We start from the raw sequence: 22,947 nt of genomic DNA, 5'->3' as shown, positions 1-22,947 counted from the left end.
ACACTCTGACTGCAATACCTCATTTACAGAAATACTGGTATTCCTCATTACTGTCCCATAGTCACAACATAAACTTAAATCAAAATCTTAAGCTACCTTGTAATAAAATTGAGTGGTATTAGAAGATAAACACTGCTGGAAAATGATATTATTAAAGTAAGTAGTAGAGCAAGTGAAATGCATCAGCTAAGAACTGTCCCGAATGTTACATTTTTACTAATACTTCAGCATCAGTATTTATGAATGAAATAAACCACGAAGAGGCAAGGGATGACTCATGCATTTGTGCTTTTTAAACAAAAGAATGGGATGAAATAACAGCCAAACACTCCCCGTAACAATCCAGATGGAGATTGCCCAGAGAAAATGAGTGGCAGCATACAGACCTTTATGTCACCATACATCTCCCTGTGACATGAGGAACTACTGTGCAGTCACTAACATGTTCAGGGGTCATAAATAGTAGGTAGTGAGTTCAGCGGCAGTAACAGAAATGACAGGATGCTCTGCACCCTTCTAAATCTGCTGCTGTTCTCTCTTGCCTTTTCTAGTTATTCTAGTAGGTGCTTTTTTTTTGCCCCAGGAACCTCAGCCTGAGCTCACAAGAAACGGGGCTAGCAGTGTGCCAACACAAGTGCTACAGGCTTGATGGGTTCAAGGATTCTCAGGCACGGGATTCAATATAAAATTGAAAGCTATAAATAAATAAGGACTCTTACTCTGGCAAAGATACAATTCAGGTGAGAGAGAGGACAGAGCAGTGCAATTAATAGTTATTACACTAAAGAACCTTTATCATCAGTAAATTATACTAGGATTGAAGACAGTAATTTGAGCAAATAATTCCATTCACAGGCTTTAGCTGAAGTAGGTCCCATGAGACTGTCTAGCGTGCTGGTGAAGGTGCATTCTGGTCTGAGCGTTCCCACTGCTTTGGCTTTTTTGTGGCCTTTTAATGTCTTCATCCACTGCCTCTACTCCCCCCTCACCAGGCAGAACACAAAAATGACATCTGATGTAACATGGTGAATTCCAAGCATTTAAAATCTGAAAAAAGCACTAAAAAAGCAGAAAAATTGACTTGTATAAAAAGATCAGTAAATGTTTTCAAAATCAAAATATTTCTTCTGATTTTTCTGCGTGTAAATTTCATTGTTTGAGGAAGTTCTCCGTTAACCATGCTATCCTGAAGCTTTCTCTAACATGACAAAAGAAAGATTCCTCTTCACATACTCACATAGCTCCAGAAGCTGAGGAAGTGCAAAAGGCAATAGTGCTGTGCAAAAGGCAAAGGCAACAGTACTGTGTTAGTACCTCTGCTGACTGCCTTTCTGTGCTTATCAAGCCTTCTTGAATCTGTCCTCCCCAACTGGGTGCCCTTTAGTCTAACAACACTATTTTTTAAGGGATTTTTTTCCCACTATTACCTCTATCCTCAAAGTACAAATTTCTCCTTAACAGGTGTTGTCTTCTGTAAGCATGTTTTTTCTGTAACCTGAAAGCTCCAACCATGCCTTCCTCGTGATCATGGAGATGTGGATTCCTCTTCTGCCCTCCAGAACTCCATCCCTGTTTTCATTTTCAAATTATTTGTTGGTTTATGAGCAGCACCTCAGGCTGTCAATCTCTGAAAAGGCCCAGTGTCACAAGGATGGAATATTTGCCTCTATGTATTTAATCACATGATGCAATTCTAATCAACCTGCAAAAAAAGCTGCATTAAAATAGAGGACAGATCATGCTACAGTTAAATTGTGATTTTGCTCTTGAGATAAAAAATGGATATTAATGTTCATGTTGCAAAAGAAAAGTGTACTTCACAGTACATAAATATATAAAGTTTGTTATTTTATAATACATCTGTCTGCATATTTTAGAGTATTGTTTCGTTTTATTACATTTCTGATCAAGACTGATGCTCATTAAAAAATTTAACATGACAATGAAAAATTTTATATGGAAAATTCTTGTCCGCTATTACAACTGCTATCTGTTCCACTTTTTGGAAACCACAGCAAATTAGTCTTGGACCATGGTAATCTTAATTATATCTTGGAGTAGATGATGTTGGAAATATATTGAATAAACTCTTTTGGTGAGATTGCCTTTGCCTCTTAATTCAAAATCTCTATGTTCATATGCTTACATTATTTAAATTACAAAAGGCAGGCATCTGAATAATGGGATGCTTTGTTGGGCAGTCATATTCATGAAAATTCATTCAGTTGTGAGGAGGGTCAAAAAAACGGGGGGGCAACTGCTTACTGATCAAAATGTAACATAAGCTGCACCATTTCATTATAAGTGGCATAGTGCAAAGACTAAAAAAGAAATTTTTATGTGATCTCAGAATTGTGTTTCTATGAATTTGGCATAATTTTAGCTAGATAGCTGTTATAATCCAATCTAGTTAGTTGATTTGTTTCAAAAAGGCGGTAAATAGGGGCCATTCTAAAGGGTGACACAAGCACTCTGCAGATCAAGTGGCTGATGTGAAGGTGTCAGATGAGAACATCACCAGCTCCAACGCTTTTTTTTTTTCTCCAAAGTTGTATCAAATTGAAAAGTTGCCTCTTTAGACAACTAAAATCTTGACCAAGTTTTTATCTCCTCTCAGTTGGCCTATGAGAAGTATGAAATAAAGCCTGACTTAACATAATGGATCAGCTGCTACCATGATCATTTTGCAAGGTGACTGACTGCTGGCCTGGCAGCATCAGTTGGGTGCTCACTGTTTGTAGTGTTCCCAGAGTGGGGGAACTTGCAGAGCTGCTCCAGGAAAAGCAGTCAGGCCATGTGCACACATAGTGCAGGTGATACAGCTGGGAGGTTCAGCTGTGCCACATGCAACAAGACACAATGATAAAAGGGGATTGGTGACAGTAAAGCACTACCATGGGCTACAGGAAGGGTCCTGTTTCACGTGCATGTCATTACTGTGCAGTGATCAGTGATGTGTTTAAATAACACTTAGACGAAGGGTCCTGGAGCAGTGATGCAGAATGTGCCCAGGCCTCCCTGCATCCCTGCCCAGCAATCACAACAAGCTGTCTGGGGGCACCTGAGGGCATGCTAAACTGGGTGGGATACGTTTCATGAACTGCTCAAGAAAAAATGTAAATAACCAGCTGTTCCAACTTAATCCGATGTTTGCAATGTGCAGGTGATACACTGGATCACAAAGCAAACTATCTTGAGCAAAGCTGTCTAATGTTATACTTGGGCTCTTCATGGAATTGACAGTGCTATCAGATTTTTGTGGGCCTTCTTTCCTTCCTGCTTTCACTAAATTCCCTTGAAGGATTGTGGTCCATCTTATTCTATACACTACTAAAATATTTTTCTCTAACCAATCACTATCTCCTGTAACTTCTTAAGGTAATTTTGCTCCCAGAGACACATCTCCCTGCACATTCTTTGTCGCTAGGTGTCCTTGAAGACATTCAGAATTATAAAATTGAAACAGCAGCTGCTGTCTGTTTGGCCAACCTACTAACAAACTGGCAGAGCAGGTTACGTGGGAGGCCAAACCCACAAAGCCACTGAGCCTGATCAGACACGTGAGCTTCTCAACTGTTCAACTCTTGCTACAATGAGACTCAAAGAGACCAGCCAACGCTATTCAGATCCAAGTCAAAGAAATTAAAGTGTGGATTTCTAGGCTTTTCTCTTTAATCTCAGAGCACAGTTCTAAGCTTTAGCTGATTTGACCAGTGTGTGTAAAGGAAAATCTTCAACATTTGCTGCTGTTCACCCATTGAAGCTCACCTCGTCATGTTAGACATCAGTGACATTCACCCTTGCAAAAGGAAAATAGTGGTGTCAGGCCCAAAATCATTAGGTAATTAAGAGCTCTGTGTTGGTGCAAGGCTGTACTGCCATCAAGTGACCTGGAGCAGCTGTCACATCAATGTTAGTGAGGAGATGACAACCCTCTCAGCCCCACCAGTAAATCTAGTGTCAATGTGTCATCTTTGACTAACATTCGACTCAGATGAACTCCCAGAAAATACCAGTAGCAATTGTAGGTCCACCACATTAAGGAACAGAGGTCATTGTCATAAGAATATTTTTTAGGCATAACATGCTTGTTCCCCCATCTTGATCAGATGTTGCCCATCCTGTTTAGAGGCTATTTAGATATGCTGGTATTCAAAGGGAATGATTTGCCACGTTCCATCTTCTGATAGAAAATGGAAGTTCTCTTTCACCGTGTAAGTCTATATATTTCATTTTTCTCTTTAAGTTCCTCACCCTTTAATAGAAATAGTTATCATTTTGATTAGAAATCAGGTATGCATTGTAATTTTTATGGAAGAAATTTTTGAAAACATATTTCCTGCAGTTCAGCAACTTTACTCCTCCTCTCTATAATCAAGTTTAAATTTTGACTTCATAGAGGGCTCTTTTATTTGCATGTAGGCTTTCCAATTAATGAAGATATTTGGATTTGCCACAAGAAAATAAGGAATCAGAAGGAAGCAGTAACTGATGCCCACCTTGATGACAACTATGTTATCTTTCTTTTTATATTTCAAAAACACAGAAGAGAGGGAAACACAATTGCAATGTTAACACAATTACTTTAAATTTGGAGGTAAATATATTTTTTTTTTTCATTTCTTGCATTTTCCAAGGGAGAATGAAGAGAAAGAAGAAAGCTAATGGCTCTACATCAGAGACAACATTAAAAATGTAGATATTTTCAAACCAATCCAGATTTTTTAATGAATTACTGTAAAATGTGGAGCTAAATATTTGCTTACTATATAATTTAGCATAAAACAAATATAGGACATGCACAATCAGAAATGTTGCTTGTTGGAAAGACATAAAAAATTTTAGTCAGTCACAGACTGACAGACATCCTTGAGGTGAAAACAGAACTGCCAAGTATACAAACATTAACCAGGAGCTATAATGGATTTTCTTATATTCAGAGAATGTTAAATTCTCTGTTGTAGAAGGTTCCTGGAGTTCAGTAAATACCTTTACTCACATTCAGAATTCCTTAGTTGGGAAGAATTTTGTACAGTGATTAGAACTGAAAGTTAATACATTCATCTCTTTTTGTAAAATATGCACTCCTGATTCACATATTGGAGCTGCTTGTAAAGTTGACTTATGGAAATCCTTAAAGAAGAGTCTGTCAGCACTTCATGGCACTGAAGATGTTGGGGTTTTCCCATGTTTTCTCCTTTGTAGGCTGAAAAAAAAATCTCTTCTGTTCCCTAAAATCATAAACTTTCACCCAAGTCAGCATTTACAAGTAAAGGGCAGAGAAATCCTTCATCTAGAGTAATCAGCCACAGACACAAGTTCCTCAGAAGGACCTGAATATCTCCAGCATTCAGAAGTGGAGTCTCTTCTTTCTCCCATGGCAGCTTTGCCCTGCAGCTCTGCAACCCAGAGCACAGCATATGAGCAAAAGTAAACAGCCCAATTCATTGTGCTATTACCATCGTTCAACTGCAAAAAACCCAACCAAACCCCACCTCTACTCAAAATGTATTCAAAGGACACATACAACTGAACATACTTTCTGATGCTGAAGAGAAGCTGGTTATCTAAAAGAATGTATTTTGAAGAGTCTTTCTAAAGTTTTCAAAGTCTTTACCTACAAAAAATATAACTGCTTAGTTGCAACTAAATTAGCCTAAATAACAATGCACTACAGCAATGAAAGGGAGTGATTTGTTCAGTTGTCTCTGTCCAGGAAAAAAAAAAAAAAAAAAAAAAGCTGTTGAACATATGCTTCATTTTAAACACAGATGGAATTAAGCATGTGCTTCAGTTCTTTTCTGAGTCAGAACTAAAAATTAAAAACCGTAGCTATGTAATACTTTGCCATGTTACAGTAGAATCAACTAAAATGTTGCCATCATATTCTTTCATATGATTTCAATATCCTGCTTTGAGCAGGGGGGTTGGATAAGATGACCTCCCGAGGTCCCTTCCAACCTCAGCCATTCTGTGATGCTGTGAATACTGCAGACATGAAAGCATGTTACAGTTTTATATTCATTCATAACATAAGCAATATAAAGCATTGTCATTGTTTATCTGAATAGTAAAAAATTTACCAAAAGGCAAATGTGTCATTCAGATCATTCATTTTTCTTTATTGAGCTTTGATGAAAAACAGTCCATTTGAAATACTTCCAGCAACCATTTCAATTCCAAATGCTCAACACAAAAACTTGGTATCGAAATTCAAACATATAAAGTTACATCTCATTATAATTTAATATTTAACAAAGCTAATCATTTCTGATTTTTCATAATTAAGTTTACAAAAATAACATTACATTTATAAAATAAATCAGCTTTTCCCAATAAATTACAGTGGTGGTGTTCTTATTCAAAAATGTAATATATCGTACAAAATAGATAACAACTTTTTGTCAGATAAAATACTAAAGTATATTTTTCATCCAGTACATTTTGGCAGTGTGTGACAACATTTAACTGTACACTTTATATCTAAAGTACAGTGTAAAAACTAAACCCATTAAGCTATTATTCAGATCACTTATATAAGGCAAGGGTGGCCAACTTGGGGATTACTTTTTATTTCCAGTTAAATGTTTTTAGTCAGAACCAATACCGCCATGTTTATGCAACCAACTTAATTAATCTGACCCAGTAAAGTCATGCAGAGCCAACTTGAGTCCAGCATTCTTTCTATGACAGGTACACAAAAGTAACCTCCATCAGTCAACTTTTGGGCTGCTTGGTATTTCTCGTGCATGCTTTACTTTTTTCTTTCTCCACAAAGCATTGGTGGCCAATTTATAAAAACAGCACAGTCCAGATTCCCCTAAAGTTAATGGCAAAACTTCAGTACTTTATTCTGTCATAAAAACTCATATTAAAAGGGATTTGTAAAAAGAACAATGCACTGATAAAAACTAAACAGTAAACAGCAAAAAGAAAAACACTCTAAAAAGCAAAAGGTACACATTAAGGGCTACTGTACACAGACTTTGCAAAAGCAACTACTTTAAAATAACATCAAAAACCACAGCATCTACCTGGTGGTAAGTGTATTCTCATTAAAGCCTGTTGAAAGTTCAGGTCAGCTCAGCAATTACTGTGGTGCAATTCCCACCTGCAAAAACGTATCTGAAGAATCATACCAGTTTGAGCAACTTTCAAATGCCAGAGGTATAACATCACCCATCTTTGGATGCTGCAGTTAATGCGGGTGTCTGGTTCAGGATGATCAGTATCTGACCTTGCGGAATTTCTGACTCCACTGTTTTCTCTTTGCAATAGTTCATCAAACAGCAATATTTTCCTCTCCTTTTTCCACCCTCCATTTCTCTCTTACATAACATCTGGGAAGAAAGTCTACTTTAAAGTATTAAAGGAAAATCATTTGTTTCTGGAATAAATACATTGTGCAAAGTGGTGATTTTGTTATGATGTCAGTGTTGTATGAACAACATATCACTTTATGTATCATAATAGATTGTCTTCACAAATTGTAACTGAGTAAGTATATGTCCAAGTGAGTATGTGTCACAAGGTCCCCCTTGTGCAAATCCACAGAGGGTCCAAATCCAGATGGGTTTGTTATTACAGACTCCAGGTACAAAACTTAGTGTTGGATCCCCCCAGACTGGAAGGGAAGGAAGAGGAGAAGAAGAGGGCTCGTCACAGTAAATCAATTCATCCCAGTCTTCTGAAAACTCTTAAAAATCCAGAGGATGAGTATCTGGTGTGCTTTCTGCCTTCTAGCTTGAAATACCATGGCTCAAACCAGGAACATCTGGAACTGAACTCAGGCACATTTGCTGCTTGAGTCAGTAAGCCGTACCTCTCCAGACACAGTGCTGCTACATAACTACAGTTTCTCTGTAGCTGAATTTTAGAGTGATTGCTAAAACATATATTCATTAGCCAGTTAGGCAAATAAACACAATGGCTAACATTTACACTAGTAAATTGAACAGTACAAAGTCTACATCCAGCCCTGAGGTCAAGTGGCATGGTCTGGCCATATTCCTAGTTATACTCTCTGTGCCCCTGAAGAGAGGTGGCCATATCCAAAGTACCTGGTAAAAAGTGTCTTTGGACTGGCCTAATCCCCAAAGTGTGCCCAGAAATTGCTTGGGAAAGTAATAGTCCTGACCAGAAAACATACTAGTCCTTGTTCTAAGTACTTAGCAATATAAATGCTAGCACCTATGCCTTGGCACTGTCCAATTGACTGATACAGAAATTACTTTGTATACAGATTTTAAAAAGTCTTCAAACGAATTAGCCTATGGCAGGACCTCTGATTCATACAAATAACTAAGCAGGGAGGAATTAATGGAATCTTAAGTTTTGTCTGATCAACCCACTTTTTTGTGCCTACAATTCACAGCTAAACAAGCACTAACCAGTTCTGCCACAATTAAAAAATTATATACACATTTAAAACAATAATATTAAGACAACAACTAAAACAGGAAATAAAAAATGAATCTGTGCAGGTATAAGATCTAAAACTCATATCAACCTCTATACATATTTGTCAGACTGCAGTGTCCACAGTTACAGTTTTATGTGGCAGTCAGAACAGTATTACTTTCCAAATCATGAGGTGTTTTAAGAAACACCCACAGCAGTGGCTGCTGAGGAAATAATTTCCTTTTTAATCCTGAGATTTTAAATGTGCAAGTGTCCTACCAATTTATCTAGTGCATAAAAAGGAAGAAGGGAAGGAAGGAAGGAAGGAAGGAAGGAAGGAAGGAAGGAAGGAAGGAAGGAAGGAAGGAAGGAAGGAAGGAAGGAAGGAAGGAAGGAAGGAAGAAAGGACAAGTAAGACAGACAGAAACATCACAATGGTTTTTGTTTCAAAATAGATTGCTGTGCAATGACTGAAGCCTGATTTGTAGACATTTTGTATTCTTGCCCAGAGCCTTGAGGAGGGGAAGGTAATGGAGTTTCTGGAGTTGCTGAAAAAGAATATAGAAACGATTATGTATTTTTACATTCTGACCTACTCTGCATACAGAGATAGATACTACTGTGCTGAATGGAAGTTCTGTTACATTAGGCATGCTAGGGAAACAGAATATTTTAATTCTCAGAATTTTTAGTTCATTAAAAATTGTGCATGTGAAAACAATCATATATCAGAATGGTGATGAATTTTTTAAATATTAAATTCAGGTCAAAGTCTCTTACTTAACACTGTTTATATACATAAGGTTCTAATGCACAATTATTTTACTGTAAGAACGCTGATGAAATAACTTTGAGCATTGAGGAGCCACCAATCTAAATAATATTTTTAAATATAACAGTGACATGTTATGACAGAAAGCTAACTTGCAATTACTTACAAATCTGTTCTGTATGTAAAGGAGCAGACATTGAACTTATGAGGATAGTTTGGCCAGTTAATGGATCTTGGGCTAAATGAGGATGTATTGGATGATGCAGATGACTGGCATCATTAGAAGTACCTGCAAAAATAACATGAGCATTTATTAATTCAAAAGACCATGCTGTCACCAGCAACTTAAACTTCAGTAATTACATTTCTGCAGAGCAAATATTTTGATTGGCAATTTGAATAATTGCCTCTGGGTATTCATTAAACAATTTAACCAGACCAACCACATTAAGCACCGTATTTGTTTTCTCTGTTTTGACTGCATTAACAGTGGATTTCATGAAGTATTTGTAGGGATTCTTCCACGTGCCTAGGGAATTGTATGTCTAGATATCCAGCAATGACTGAGAAGAACACAGCACAATCTCAGCTTGTAGGACTGAGTTAATAAGATGAGCAGCCAAGACAAGAAGGCTTTAGATAACAATTATATGACCCAAAGCTCAGCCAGCAAGGCAACAGTCAGAGTGCTTGCTTACATCATGATCCCCTCATGATGTATGCTAAATTCAACATAATACAACATCGTAAATTTAACAAGCTGTTAGCCTACCTCCCAGTAACATTTCCTGAAGTAAACTGTCAATTTTAACAATTCCAAATAGTTTAACCAATTGTATTTGCTCAATCATTTGCCAAGTGATGCTCTGGAGTGTGGGCAGTAGAAGCAGAAGTTCACCAAATCTTCCTCGGGAGTCATACTGACGGTCATTAATATAATCCTCTAAACTGATCTGGACTTGGAACCGCATGTTCTTAATCTTCATTGGATTACTCAGGCCTTTTGCATCTTAAAAATGAAAAAATCTTGAAGTCAAGACAGATTATGATTTGGGAGGAGCATCTTACTTTTTTTCATTTTATTCTTTTCCATCCAGGTATATAACACGAGCACATGGTACCTCAACAAAAATTACTTCCAATATAATCACATCTAAATTAATTCTGAGAGATATTTTTGAAAAAGTACCTGGATCAAAAAACACAATTGCTTTCAAGCAAGCATACTCATTGTCATCTATTTGAATTTCCTGGAAGGGTCGAACTAATTCATCCAGAATCCGATTTGCCACTCGGCTGATTTCTACTTCAGTACTGTTGCGATGGATTATGTAATTGTTGCCTTAGAGAGAAAGAATACCAACATGCAGATTGGTATAAAGACTTTGATGCAACATACTAGATGAAGCCCATTTTCAAAAGCGTATCTCATTTCGCTTAATCAAATTAATATTTTTTTGAGTAGTAACTTTCCTTTGTGTCATACAAAACTGTTTGCGAACAGAGTAAGTGCAAAATACAGCTGTCACCCAGTAAATAATCTGTGCACATAAATATGCCAACATGTACAGTAACCGATTAGCCCATAGAACTGAGGTCCATATTTGAATGCACAAGTATGGAGCAAGCAGGCCTTCAACTTTATGTAATAGATAAATATAATTATAAACTGATCTTAAAATTTATTCTTCCCCTATTAAAATACTATATTCCAAACTGAATGATCAGGATTCATCAATGGTCGAAGAAGCCTTCTTCCAGAGGAGACACCAGGAATTCTTTTTCTAACAGAAGCTTTTGTTACTCCTAAGAAAAACCATAAGCATCATAAAAATTTTCAGTACAAAATAAGTTTTTAATTTATGTTTTAATTTTAAATTGATATTTTGAAGAAGTCTCCATCACGGCATCTTAATTCACCTTCTGTCCAGAAGTGATCTAGCATAAGTTATATCATATAACCCAGTGAAGGATCCACTTCAAGTGACCAAGAATATGCTTATGCAGGCATGACTGCTCACTGTGCCATGGATTCACCCGTCTCCCACGTGGCACAGGACAACAGGTATGCTGTTTGTATGATGGCTACATGGCGACTGCCAAGGCAGCAGTGAGAGGGCTCCTGGGAAAGCGAATTGCAGGGAACAGGCTATCCAACTTTTTAGTCTATAGGGTGTTCTCTGACTGCGTCTGAAGGGCTCTTGAGAAAGCTCCAGATAAATGGTTTTCACAAAGACTGAAATTAGTACATGGGCCACAGGTTGGCTGCTCCTCTCTTAATCAAAGAGGTTTTATGGAGCTTTTGTGTTCTGGTTTTTTTATGGGACAAAGGTGCAGAAAGGATGTTCATGTAAGGAGAAAATCTGCCAGCCACCCCCTTAAGTTGTGGCTTCTGGTATCCATTTAAACCTTTAGCCGTATTAACTCACAGGAAGCTGTTCACCTCTTTTGCTGGAAGGGGGCACGTGACATTATACCATTAAATAGCTATTTAGCATTCACAGAATGCATTGCTTTGATTGTGCCATATCAGTTGTCCTACTTAAGTGATTACATGGTTGCTAATGTACTACAACATCATCATTATTAATTAAAACAAAACCAATATTTACCTAAAAGTAAAATGTCCTTATACGCCATGGACCGTTTTGCTGCTCCAAGCAACAGGTGTTCCCCAGCATGTGCTCTTAGCAGGGCAACCTCAAGAAAAAAACAGCAGACTCTAATTAGACAATAAAGCAGTAAGTTTCAATAAGGGTAAAAGAAATGAGGATGCATATTACTGTGAGTGCATTCAGCTATAGGTACATGTTTAAGATTTTTAAAATTCTAATGTAAAAATGTACAGTGAATGTAAAAACACTGTACTAGCAGTACACTATAATTATCATCCCCTGTTAGTTCTAGCATTTGGTCTATATTTTAAACATACAGCTCTGCAAAATACTTCTCAATAAATACATACTTGCATTTATTTCCTAGTACAGTTTTCTCTGGAATTTTAAGTTGACACTAAAGACTCTGGTGGGCTGGAATGAACTGTTACAGAATATTCAGCACTATCAGTGTTTCATTTTTCTCACCTTGAATGAAAAAATTATGGGACACTCAAAAGAGCTTTTTCCCCAACAAAACCAGATATGCTAAAATATCCACTACCATCAACAAAGAAGAAACCTGATTCATCCTGGGAAGACACTTTGAAATGTGGTCATTACATTACTCTCTGTCACCTATTTACTTTCCTTGGTTTTAGTATCTGTTTGAAACTTCAGCACTAGCCTCTATTTTCTCAAGGAACTCCTTCCTTGGCAAGTAATTATTTTCTTACGAATCCAAGCCAGTACTTTACGCGTGATGTAAAGGTACACAGCACCTAGGAATTCTTAATGTGTGAAGACTTTTCAGCTTGTCAGTAGAGCTAACTTATCTGCTCCGGCCTGCTCTAGGGTTTGTAAATAGGCTGATTCCCACATGAGGAATCGTTTGCTCAAAACCAGACTGTTTATTTTTTAATTAAATGCACAATGCCCCTTAGAAAGGCTATCACAAATGCAAAAGTGGCATTTGTTTTAACTCCCAATACCTTTGTCACACTCTTCTTAGGTACTTAATGTTCTGGATTATTTCCCAACATGTACTCTTCAAGCACTGCAGGGGTGCTTTCAGCCTATCTTTCTAAGGTGATATCTTATAATTTTTTTTAAATACAGGAGCTTTTTAATGAGGTCTGATCCCTTCTCTTTTCCTTCATGCCATCTTAAAAATAAAAACAGCAATATTTTTGCTCACTTTTGTTGCTCTTGTGTAACCAATGCATTAAAAAATTCTATTCTTTACATGAACCGATTTTTAAATTATTCCAGTATGTTGAGATTGTGCACACATATCACACTCTGTGGGTCTGAAAAGACATCAAGGACCTATCTGAGGGGTCTTCTGTGGGCTGAAACACCCTGTATTCCTGGGGAAAAGTATAAGAGGGAATGACTCAGTTTGAGTCTCAAACCCAAGGATGATTTAACCGTCCTTACAGGATTTTCCTAAAAACTGAGAGACTGAGGAGGCAAAAAGGAGGAATTACACAATTCAACTTCATAAAGTCACTTTCAAGCTGAGTCAGATTTTGGTGGACTGGATCCTGAGCCATGAATTAACCTCCTGCCCAGGCAGCCGGTAAGGGAACTGCTCACCGCAACATGGAGACACTGATTCCAAGTGTGCTAGCACAACTTACTCTGAAAGCCAGTGATATATCAGGATATATTGCAGGTGTAATGATAGATCAGACCTCTGTCATAAAAACCCTTAAGAATTTTCAAGGTTTGGTGCTTTTTTCCCCTGCGCTGATTATATACAATATAATTTTACTACACTGTATTATATGAAAGATTATTTGCTATGGATTGATATCAGTATGTTTGGCATTTGTTTGAGATTCTAATGGATTTTATTTTTTCCAAGTAGAGAAGACATGCTTCAGATTAAATAACATGCTGTCTTAAACCATATTGTAATGAAAGGTGAACATTAAATAAACACTTTGCAAGGTCTGAAAAAAACATGGCTTTTTTTTACAAGATTTTTTTCATTTTTCCATGCAGGTTGGTATCTCTGCTTCCAAAACAATACACAAAGCACAAAACAATTAAAGACATAGTAGGTTGCTGCTTCTTTTCATTAGTGTGCTAGAGCCTTATCAATTTCCTCTGTTTGGGTCTTTTTTGTGGTGGTGCTATTTCATAAGTTTAAAAACCATTAAGATGGTAGACCTAGCACTCAGCTACCAAAAAATGAGTGTTTAATTGTAACATTTAAATATCACAGAAATAGCGGGACAGTAATTAAACCCCTCTCTTTGGTCTCCTCTTATACCTGGTCATCCAGTGGTAACTCACAGAAACCTGGAATGTATTTAGCCCATTCCACCAGCACCAAAAGTTGTTGCTTCATAGATTCACAGACATCACTAATACCAGCAATTTTCTTAACATTTATGTCAGTGCTAGCACCAGGACTGGCGACTGAGATCTGGCCATAGTGAGAGAAAAAAGTAACAATGTTAAATTACATATAACTGCATTTTCAATGGTTAACAGCATATTTAAGAAAAAAATCACATCAGTAATCATGCATACTCTTGAGAATTTCCTTGACCATATGGACAATTAGTCTGCACATAAATCTTTCATTTCTCATTACTACCAGTGTGTATTACAGTATGTTAAAAATTACACTATTTATATCATGATACAATATCTCCTCATTCTGAAATACTATTTTTAATATACCCGAGCCCTGATAATTTGTAGGGGTGAGGTGGGGGTTTTTATTCCTTTACAATGGTTGACATTTACCTCATTTCAGAAAGAAAAAAGAGCTCACAGGGGCATGCAGTAACATTAAGGGCAAAGGAAGAAAGAGTTAAGGGGGTAGCATGCTCTTCTAGTGAAAAGATAAGTATCATTAACTTTAGAAGGTAAAACAGGGGGTTTTAGTGCCTGGAGGAGAATGGTTTGTAATGATGAAGCGGCAGTATAGGCGGAGGCCTGAGACATTTCAGAGCAAATGTAAAGGATATGAGTGTGCATTAGACCACCTGCAGTGAACAGTGTTCTGTGAAATAAGAAGAGAGCAATATCTTTCTGGGTCTGAAGCTAGGGTACTTTCATGTAATCACTGAGCCAAAACCTGAAATTCTTAATGACTTTTCAAAGAAAGGAACAAAATCAGGGTTGCTTTTAAGCTAGGCAGGAAAGACAGCTTAAGATAAAACCAAGCCTGAGAAGAGGAGTTTATAGTTGCTATCATATCAAGGAAGAAGACGAAGATGAAGACGAAAGAGGAAAAAGAAAAAGGAAAAGGAAAAGAGGAAAAGAAAGAGAAAGGATCCCAGCACAACAAAACTCCACCACTGTACAAGGCATATGAAACTGATTTTCACCTTATGTTTTACAGAAAGCAGGAAATTCTGTAGTGTGATTATCTCCTTCCCACCCACCTACACCCCACCCCCCAAAAAATATTTGTTTGGTCTTCTAATGCTGTGTACCTACACATTTCAGGATGGTGGATGCTATTTAGGTTGACTCCTACCAGATCCCCTTCATTCCCAGATCCATCTTAAATCCCCCAGTGGGATCTGTGGTGAAATCCCATTATCCTTGGGTGGTCAAAAGGAGTTGCACTTCTGAACTAAAGCTCAGTGCTTCCTTCATAATTCAGTAGTCTAAAACACTGGAAACAGCTTAGATATTAATGGCAGTTAACCAGCTGAACATTAGTTCTCAGGGAAATACAACAGCTAGGCAGGTGAAAAAATCCTCTGATACATAATTCAAAGGCTATCATGTAGGGAAAAGGTTAGCGGTATTGTCTTTTTGTAGACAGAGCATTTGTGAAATCCCTGCTGTAATCATGAGTCCATTTCTGGCATCTGTTCTACAAAAACAAAGTTGAAAATAGTGGATAACATTCAGGTGAGAGCTACCAGAATGATTCAGTCAAGAAAACATTCAGTGCAGAAACAGAGTAAATGAAATTAAACAGATTTCACATTTTCCAGAAGAGTAAGAGGAGTCTTGATCATGATTCAAAAGTGCCTACACAGAGAGTTCTGATAGCAGGAGGCACTCTGATCTACCAGAAAAACAGACTACCATGTACCAACTAGAAGTTAATTCAGGAAGGTAAAGAACAGGTATATTGTTTAACTGTTAAGACTTACTGGCTCATGAACTTAATGCATTGTCCTTCCATTAACATCTTTTAATCAGAGCTATGCATCCTTATAAATTACATCTTATAGGACAAACTATAGACTCTGTGCTGAAATTACTTGGTGAGCTTCTGCTGGGAATTCATGAGATTCATGCGGTATCACATCTGAAGGACATGGCCAATGATTAGTGACACTACCACCTCCTCCAAGTCTCCCGTCAGGATTGAACTCATCTTACAAATCCATTAGATTGAGTGAAAAACAAGGACTTTAAAGACTTCACTTTTCCATCATGTTAACGTGACCTCTTGGTCTTTGAGGACAAGAGTGTATCTTCATATATGCTTGGCATACTGGGAACAATTACCCCCTACTACAACATACCCAGTAGTAAGTAGAATAAATTTGTGTATACACAAGGTGATGCTTTAGGCCTGGAATCTACCACCCAACAAGAACTTTGTGGCAGGAACAGCTGAAGATGTGATTCTGTTTAAGACAACTCTTATTCCTGAATTGCATATACCAGTTGGAAATGATTAAGGGAGTAACACACACCGAAAAAAAGCACAATAAGCAAGTTCAAGGAATTACTAAGGAGGTAAAAATAGGTATATTTTTCATACTGTATAGGTATGAAAGGTAGGAAGGTCCATTATGTTCATCTAGTCTGCCCAGACATGCAATACATGCCAAAGACTATCACCCAGTAATTCCTGCATCAATTCTTTACAGACAGTTCCACCCTAAGAGCGATGCTGATAAAGGATGAGATTACAAAACATTTGGGGATGTATAAATCAGTCAGCATGAAATCATAAAGGTGGCAGTTAAATTCTAAGTTAGTAAGAGGTGCAAGAATGCAGAATCAATGACCATGATTTATCTGAGGTGCAGAAAAGGACTGGAGACTGTTCCATTCAGCAATTGATTGGATAGGAGAAAAAAAAAAAAAGAAAATGAAGTTCAGATGAGACAAAGAAAATTTAAAAGCGAGATGTGAATAGAGTCTGTAGTTGGAACACTTCTGTTTGCCTTATTTATAATGTCTAAGGATATTAAAAATGGGATTTTCAAAAGAATGTAAGGAAATGAGTGTCCACACCCCTTTGAATGTAATGGCTTTGGACAATTTTTTTCCTTAATGTTTCATGGGAAAGCCAGCCTCAAGGATAGATAGATGCCACCAGCTGCCTGAGACAGAACTGATTTAAAAGCAGTAAGAACCATAAAGCTTTATTAAGAAAGGTGCCTAGGACATATTTTCCTGTACAAAGTGGAATTTTTTTATTGACTTTGCTTTAAGAATGTATTCTATCACTGATTCTTTCATTGGGAAGAGGAAACTGGGTGCATTTGGAAGTAGAAAAAAGTAATCTCAATAATTATGCTTAATACAATAAGAAACTGAAAAATATTTAACTTTAGAAAAATGGTGTTAAAGTAATCAAATAATGTTGTGGCAGATCTCAGTACCTGACGGGAGAGTGTCTCAGCTTGTGACAATGTGCTAATAGAGGGAATGTTGCAGCCATCAAAAGTGTTTCTTCTTGTGCTTATCCTGTCCCGTTCATTTTGTACAGCTGGAAAAGAATAATCATCTCGTTTATTGACTTGTAGACATTGCCACACAATATCATTTCAGAAGTTTACTATATAACTATAAGAATCAAAACGTATGATATTAAAAAAAGACCTTGTGCTTTTAGCTTTAAGTAATGAGGAAAGATGACAATACATGTTTATGGTCTTTACCTGTATACTGTTTGCCTATAAAAACTACGTATAACTAATTAGATAGACAATGAATTATCAGCACTTTTGTGACTGGCTTTATTACAGTAAAATCTCTTTCTTCCTTTGAACTTGAACATACGCTGTCATTTTGTTATTTTAACCAATTTAATAAGTGAGGTTTTATGATGATGGTAGACATGGACATCTCCAGACTGCTGAACAGGTCAAGAGGTATACAGCACCGCTTTACAGAATGCCTCAGTCAGAGGCAGTCTGACAGCCTTACTCCTGCTCTCCTGTGAGAAACCCTGACACAGGAATGAATTGTGAACTTAATCCACTAGCAGGATAATGTTGAAACTTAAATCTCATGTTCCTCCTCTGTGACATTGCATTCCTAGCCAGTTTACAGAACATAAACTAAGTTAATATAAAAAAAAAATAATAATTAAAAAGGCACCAAAAAACTTTCAGGCCAATAAGTTTTGTCTCATGGGGTCCAAAAATAGGCAGTTAAAAGTGCTTTGGGTAAGGAATCCTTAATTAGCGCATGCAAGGTTTATGAAGCAACAAGGCTTACTTTTGAATTGAAGGAAGAAGAAGAAATAAAACTATCAATCAGATTTTTCTAAAACCTAGATCATGTCCAAGGTTAGACCAAGGAGAAAAGAAAAGAGGAAAAAAAAAATAAGAATTGTGCTGATCAAAATCTTTTTATTGCACAAGGAATCTCATCAATTTTTAAGAGCAGCAGCTTTATTTCCAAAGATATGTTTGCTATTTTGTGGGAAACAATCTGCATTACTGAATTTAGGAGCAGTACCAAAGGCTTCAATAAAAAAATAAAATATTCTATACACTGGATAGTTTTCAGGGTTTATCTGAGCAATGCACAAGTTTATTTGAGAGGTGTACTAACTTTTTGCCAAGGACGCTCACTGATGGGCCTTTTATTAAGGTCACGGTAAGAAATGTGCAGTGATAAACACAAAGTGCTAAATCTTCATGTACACAGGAAACAAAAAAATATAACCCTTTTTAAAAGAATGCAGAAAAAAAACTTTCACTGAATCTCCACAGTTTAAGTGCTACCCAAATAATTAAAATAAGGTCAGTGCCAATTAGAAAAATACTAAGGTATTCTGACAATCACTAATGAAAGTCACCGGTGGAGGGCTTTCAGAATCATAGCGAAATGCTTCAATTTTCTCCTGCGTATGTACAATTTTGGATTATTAGACCAGATTGTCTGTCTTGCTAAAGCCTTTTCATCAGTTCAGGCTAAAACTGCCTTAAACAGAGACTCCATGAGGAAGGGGGAATATCTGTTTAAAGAGCTTATACCAGGGCCTTGGCCCTGAAGAAAAGAAAGTGATCTGCTAGAAACAAGCTGAGGAACTATCATATAGACTATGCTACACTTATGCTATGAGACATCCCCTGATGGTGTAGAGAGGTATATAACAACACACAAACAGTGTAATTTACAGTTCTGTGTTTTAAATTATCTTAGCACTGGGAAGACTTAAATAAACACGGCTCAGATGCAAAAGGAATATTTTATAGGTAATGGGACCAAAGGAGGAAGAACGGTGTAAATTAGGTTAAAGATTTCAGCATGCTTCATGATGATGTCAGCTAGCCATACACCTGGCTGCATTAGCATGTTGAGGGGAGTTTTTGTCTCTGTTTTGGCTTCCCAGTACACAAAAAATACTGGAACCCTGTGCAGTGTCCAGCAGAGGGCTATGGAGGTGCAACCCACAACACAAGGTGAAGCAGAGCGAGGCATCTTTGTTCATGCGGAAATGAGAGAACCAAGGTGGAGGTGAAGGTTTTAATTTCTGTAGTTTACAGAAAATGGAGCCAGATTCTTCTGAGGTGCACAGGGAAAGGACAAGAGGCAACAGACACTACCCTCATTGCAGTAAGACACATTCCAATTAGCAATAAGGAAAAAAAACTCTTCCCAGTGAGGGTGGTCAAGCACTGGAAGAAGCTGCTGAGAGAGGCTGCGGAATCCGCCCTCTCAGGGACTGTATAAACTTGGCTGGACAGGGTCCCAAGCAACCTGACTGAACCTAGAAATTAGCCTGGCTTTAAACGGGGGCCTGGACTAGATACCTTCCAGATGTCCCTTCAGAGCTAAACTGTTCTTTAGTTCCAGGCTTTGAAAGACTGTGAAGCTCTGCTTTTTGTAAAACTTTTAAGGTTGCGGTGGACATGCAGGTCTTCCCTTTTCTTCATGTCAAATTGATAATATTTATACAATATGTTACTGATTTTAATGGCTCAAATTCCAAAAAGTTACACTGTGTTCAAGGAGAGCCACAAGATTCAACAAACCTACTTCATAACATACAGAGTGTAACGCTGTTTCAAATATCCCCATCCAGCTGCAAGGAGAAAATCCATTTTACCTCATACCAAAACTTGATCACTAGCAAGGCGATACTGTAGTATAGATATATGAGAACATAAAGAAACAGTTTCCTTTATCTTAGGAAAGCTATGTATAGACTAAAAATATTAAAGCCTTGTTACAGTACAGGAGGACTGTGCCCACAGGTTGCAGACTGGCCTTCAGGCAGGTACACCATAAGCCAAACAAAACAGGTAGCAAAGTTTGTGATGAACCATTTCTGAGTACTTATTTGAACCGTATCAAGTATCTTTTGTCTCTACATCATTATTGCCAGTGAAGCAACAGTCCCAACAACCTGACACAAGAATCCTCTGATATTCCCACTGCCTTCCTTTCCCTATTGTTGTGCTCCTACGGTCATTGCTCCTTCCACGTTGACAGGAAGATCACAGAGACACCCATGTTTCTTCACATCTGACAGTGAGATGTGTAAGCAACAATCTTCCCATATTAAGCCCTAATGAGATTAGACATTTTTCTTAATTAATGTGGGCACTCCACTGACAGCTACCACTACTGTTGCCCCCACTACTTTTTCACTCAACTTCACACTCCTTCCTCTGGCTTAAATGCTTCAAATGTTTAAATTCACAGGAAGAAGCAGTAAATCGTCACTGTCATTAATTAGAAAGGGGAGAAATAAAATCCCAGATAGAGATTTTATTACATAAATTTGGCAAAAAATTAACCTAAAATCTCACAGTTTGAACTTTTCCAGGATATGGCTCAACACTTAGAAATCAATCAATTTTGACACTAGGATTAATGGATTAAACAATTGCAAATTCACTTTAAACCCATAGATTTGCTAATGCTCAAAGTGTTAAAGTGTTTACTGACCTGAAAACTAGATGATGCATATTTCACCTCAATATAAAAGCATTTGTCCATCATGAAGGCATTATAGCAGATTTTCCATTGAATTATCCTGCTGGAGCTTTTTAGAGTTTTTATTATATTTTTAAAATAATTGAGATTATTTCTCTTTGCATATAAAATAAAATATCATTACCTTCTTTTTTCATTCCTGCTCGAAAACACTTTTTTAAACGACAATATCTGCATTGATTCCTTTTGTCCTTGTCAACAATACATTGCCGGTTAAATCTATCAGAGACAAGAAAAGATGAATGCATTAATTACATTAACATTAATTATATTATTATCACATATTATTATTATTTTATAATTGTCATAATATATAGTATATTATATATAATAACATATAATTATATATTAAACTATAATACTGTTTAAATATATAAAACCTTAATAATGTTATTAATATTATTATATGGTAAGAATATTAATGATAGTATTAATACATTAATAAAGAGCACCCTGATTACAAAGAAGAAAACCAACCAGTACGGCCTGTCAGAATAACATCTATAACCACAGGCTTTCTTCTTTTGTTTTGTTTTGGGTTTTTTTTTAATTAATCAGTCTTGAGAAGTGTTTCATACCTTCTTCATTTGCAGGAACATATATGTGTGTGTAGACACATATATATGCATTGGAATGGGCAAGTGTTGAAAAATTTGAGTTTTGCACATCATTTACACCTTAGTTTATTTATGAGAAATGTCAGTAACTGGCTGCATCAAATGGCAGTGGGAGGGAAAAAAAAAGCTACAAAAAGGAAAAGAAAAGGAGAATCAAGAAAAATGCGAAGTATGACTGTCATGGAGCAGCCCTTAGCTGCAAAACCAGTACTCTTGGCTGGCAAAATTTTACTCCTTCTAGGAGATACCAATGAACAAGCTACATGTTGTATCATCACAGGTTACAATTTAAACAGCAAATGGGAGGAAGATTTTCTAACACAATGAAATGAAGACATGAGGAAACATACTGAGTGTGACACTGCAAGAAGGTTCCCCCCAGCTCTCATGAACATCTACAGGTATGCCTAAGGGGGATGCACATGAGCAATCCCCCATTCTCCCTGTTTCCTTCTGCCTTTTTGTTGTGTATGTGTTTGTTAGATAAACAGATCTACGTTTTGCAGAGCTCTTCCTGAAATTGCTTTTACAGCTCTTGTCACACCACTTTAGAGGTATGTCTACGCTGTATCACCGTGGTATGTCTATAAGGAAGAGATTTCCCTATGAGTATTAAAGCAACCAAGGAATAGTGTAGCAAACATTTCCGGTAACAAGACATTCTTACATGAAGTTTTCTCCTTTAGTGATTTGTCTAAACTCACAGAGGTTTGCCTATATTCTGTGCACAGCTTAATACTGACATTTTATGAAATTGTGCATGCACAGAGCAATTCTTCAGACATGGTGCACACACCTGCAGTGTGATAATCTGGACAGCCAGACACCCGGAAATTAACAGATTGCCATTCAGACTGACAGGGGGGAAAATGGTCACTCAAAAGAGCAGGGTGTCATGCAAAGTGAGAAGATGTGCAGATGTGCTTGTACAGCCCTTAAAACAAGACTCATAAATCTTAAGTCTTTCTATTCAGAAACTGCTTTCATAAGAAAAATTATGAAAATATTTTTTAGAAAACAGTTAAGAATTTCACAGTACCAATGAAAATGTAAGAATTTTTCCTTTCTCCCCCTCCCCCAGGAGATTACTTCTGTGATCATAAAGAAAAGAGTGAAACAGCTCCTGAGTGATGTAATGATATCAACAATATCAAGAGACATCTGGAGTGTGGTATCTGGAATATTTAATATCAAGTAGTCTTGAATAAAAGACATTTTTTCCAGTCAGAAGAGTACACCATGAACCAAATGCTCATCAAAAATGCTGGTTAGAATTCCTTAAAAAAATCTGAAAATACCCTGGCATAGTTCTGAAAGGTCTGAAAAGGTATGAATGTCATTTTTGCTTAAATTCATTAATTTAGTGCCTCTAGACAAACTTTTGAAA

At 37.1% G+C, this 22,947-nt stretch overlaps 1 protein-coding gene across 7 annotated transcripts in view; it reads right to left on the bottom strand.

Annotated features, from left to right (window-relative positions):
* Window positions 1-8,778: 8,778 nt before the first annotated feature.
* Window positions 8,779-22,947, bottom strand: part of HNF4G (hepatocyte nuclear factor 4 gamma) — a 58,468-nt gene continuing 44,299 nt past the window's right edge. For 6 of the 7 annotated variants that reach the window (XM_040586853.1, XM_040586855.1, XM_040586852.1 and 3 more), the window contains 8 exons: window positions 21,068-21,162; window positions 17,370-17,476; window positions 14,048-14,203; window positions 11,785-11,872; window positions 10,362-10,514; window positions 9,945-10,181; window positions 9,339-9,461; window positions 8,779-8,948 (listed from right to left, as the gene is read on the bottom strand). In XM_040586853.1, the coding sequence (XP_040442787.1) occupies window positions 8,830-8,948; window positions 9,339-9,461; window positions 9,945-10,181; window positions 10,362-10,514; window positions 11,785-11,872; window positions 14,048-14,203; window positions 17,370-17,476; window positions 21,068-21,162 (1,078 nt within the window). In that variant the 3' untranslated portion in view covers window positions 8,779-8,829. The remainder of the gene's footprint in view (window positions 8,949-9,338; window positions 9,462-9,944; window positions 10,182-10,361; window positions 10,515-11,784; window positions 11,873-14,047; window positions 14,204-17,369; window positions 17,477-21,067; window positions 21,163-22,947) is intronic. The other variant, XM_040586857.1, reaches the window with a different exon arrangement.

The sequence above is a fragment of the Falco naumanni genome, chromosome 3 (genome assembly GCF_017639655.2).
Source record: "Falco naumanni isolate bFalNau1 chromosome 3, bFalNau1.pat, whole genome shotgun sequence".
NCBI classification, from domain to species: domain Eukaryota; kingdom Metazoa; phylum Chordata; class Aves; order Falconiformes; family Falconidae; genus Falco; species Falco naumanni.
This window is presented reverse-complemented; position numbering and strand designations above follow the sequence as displayed.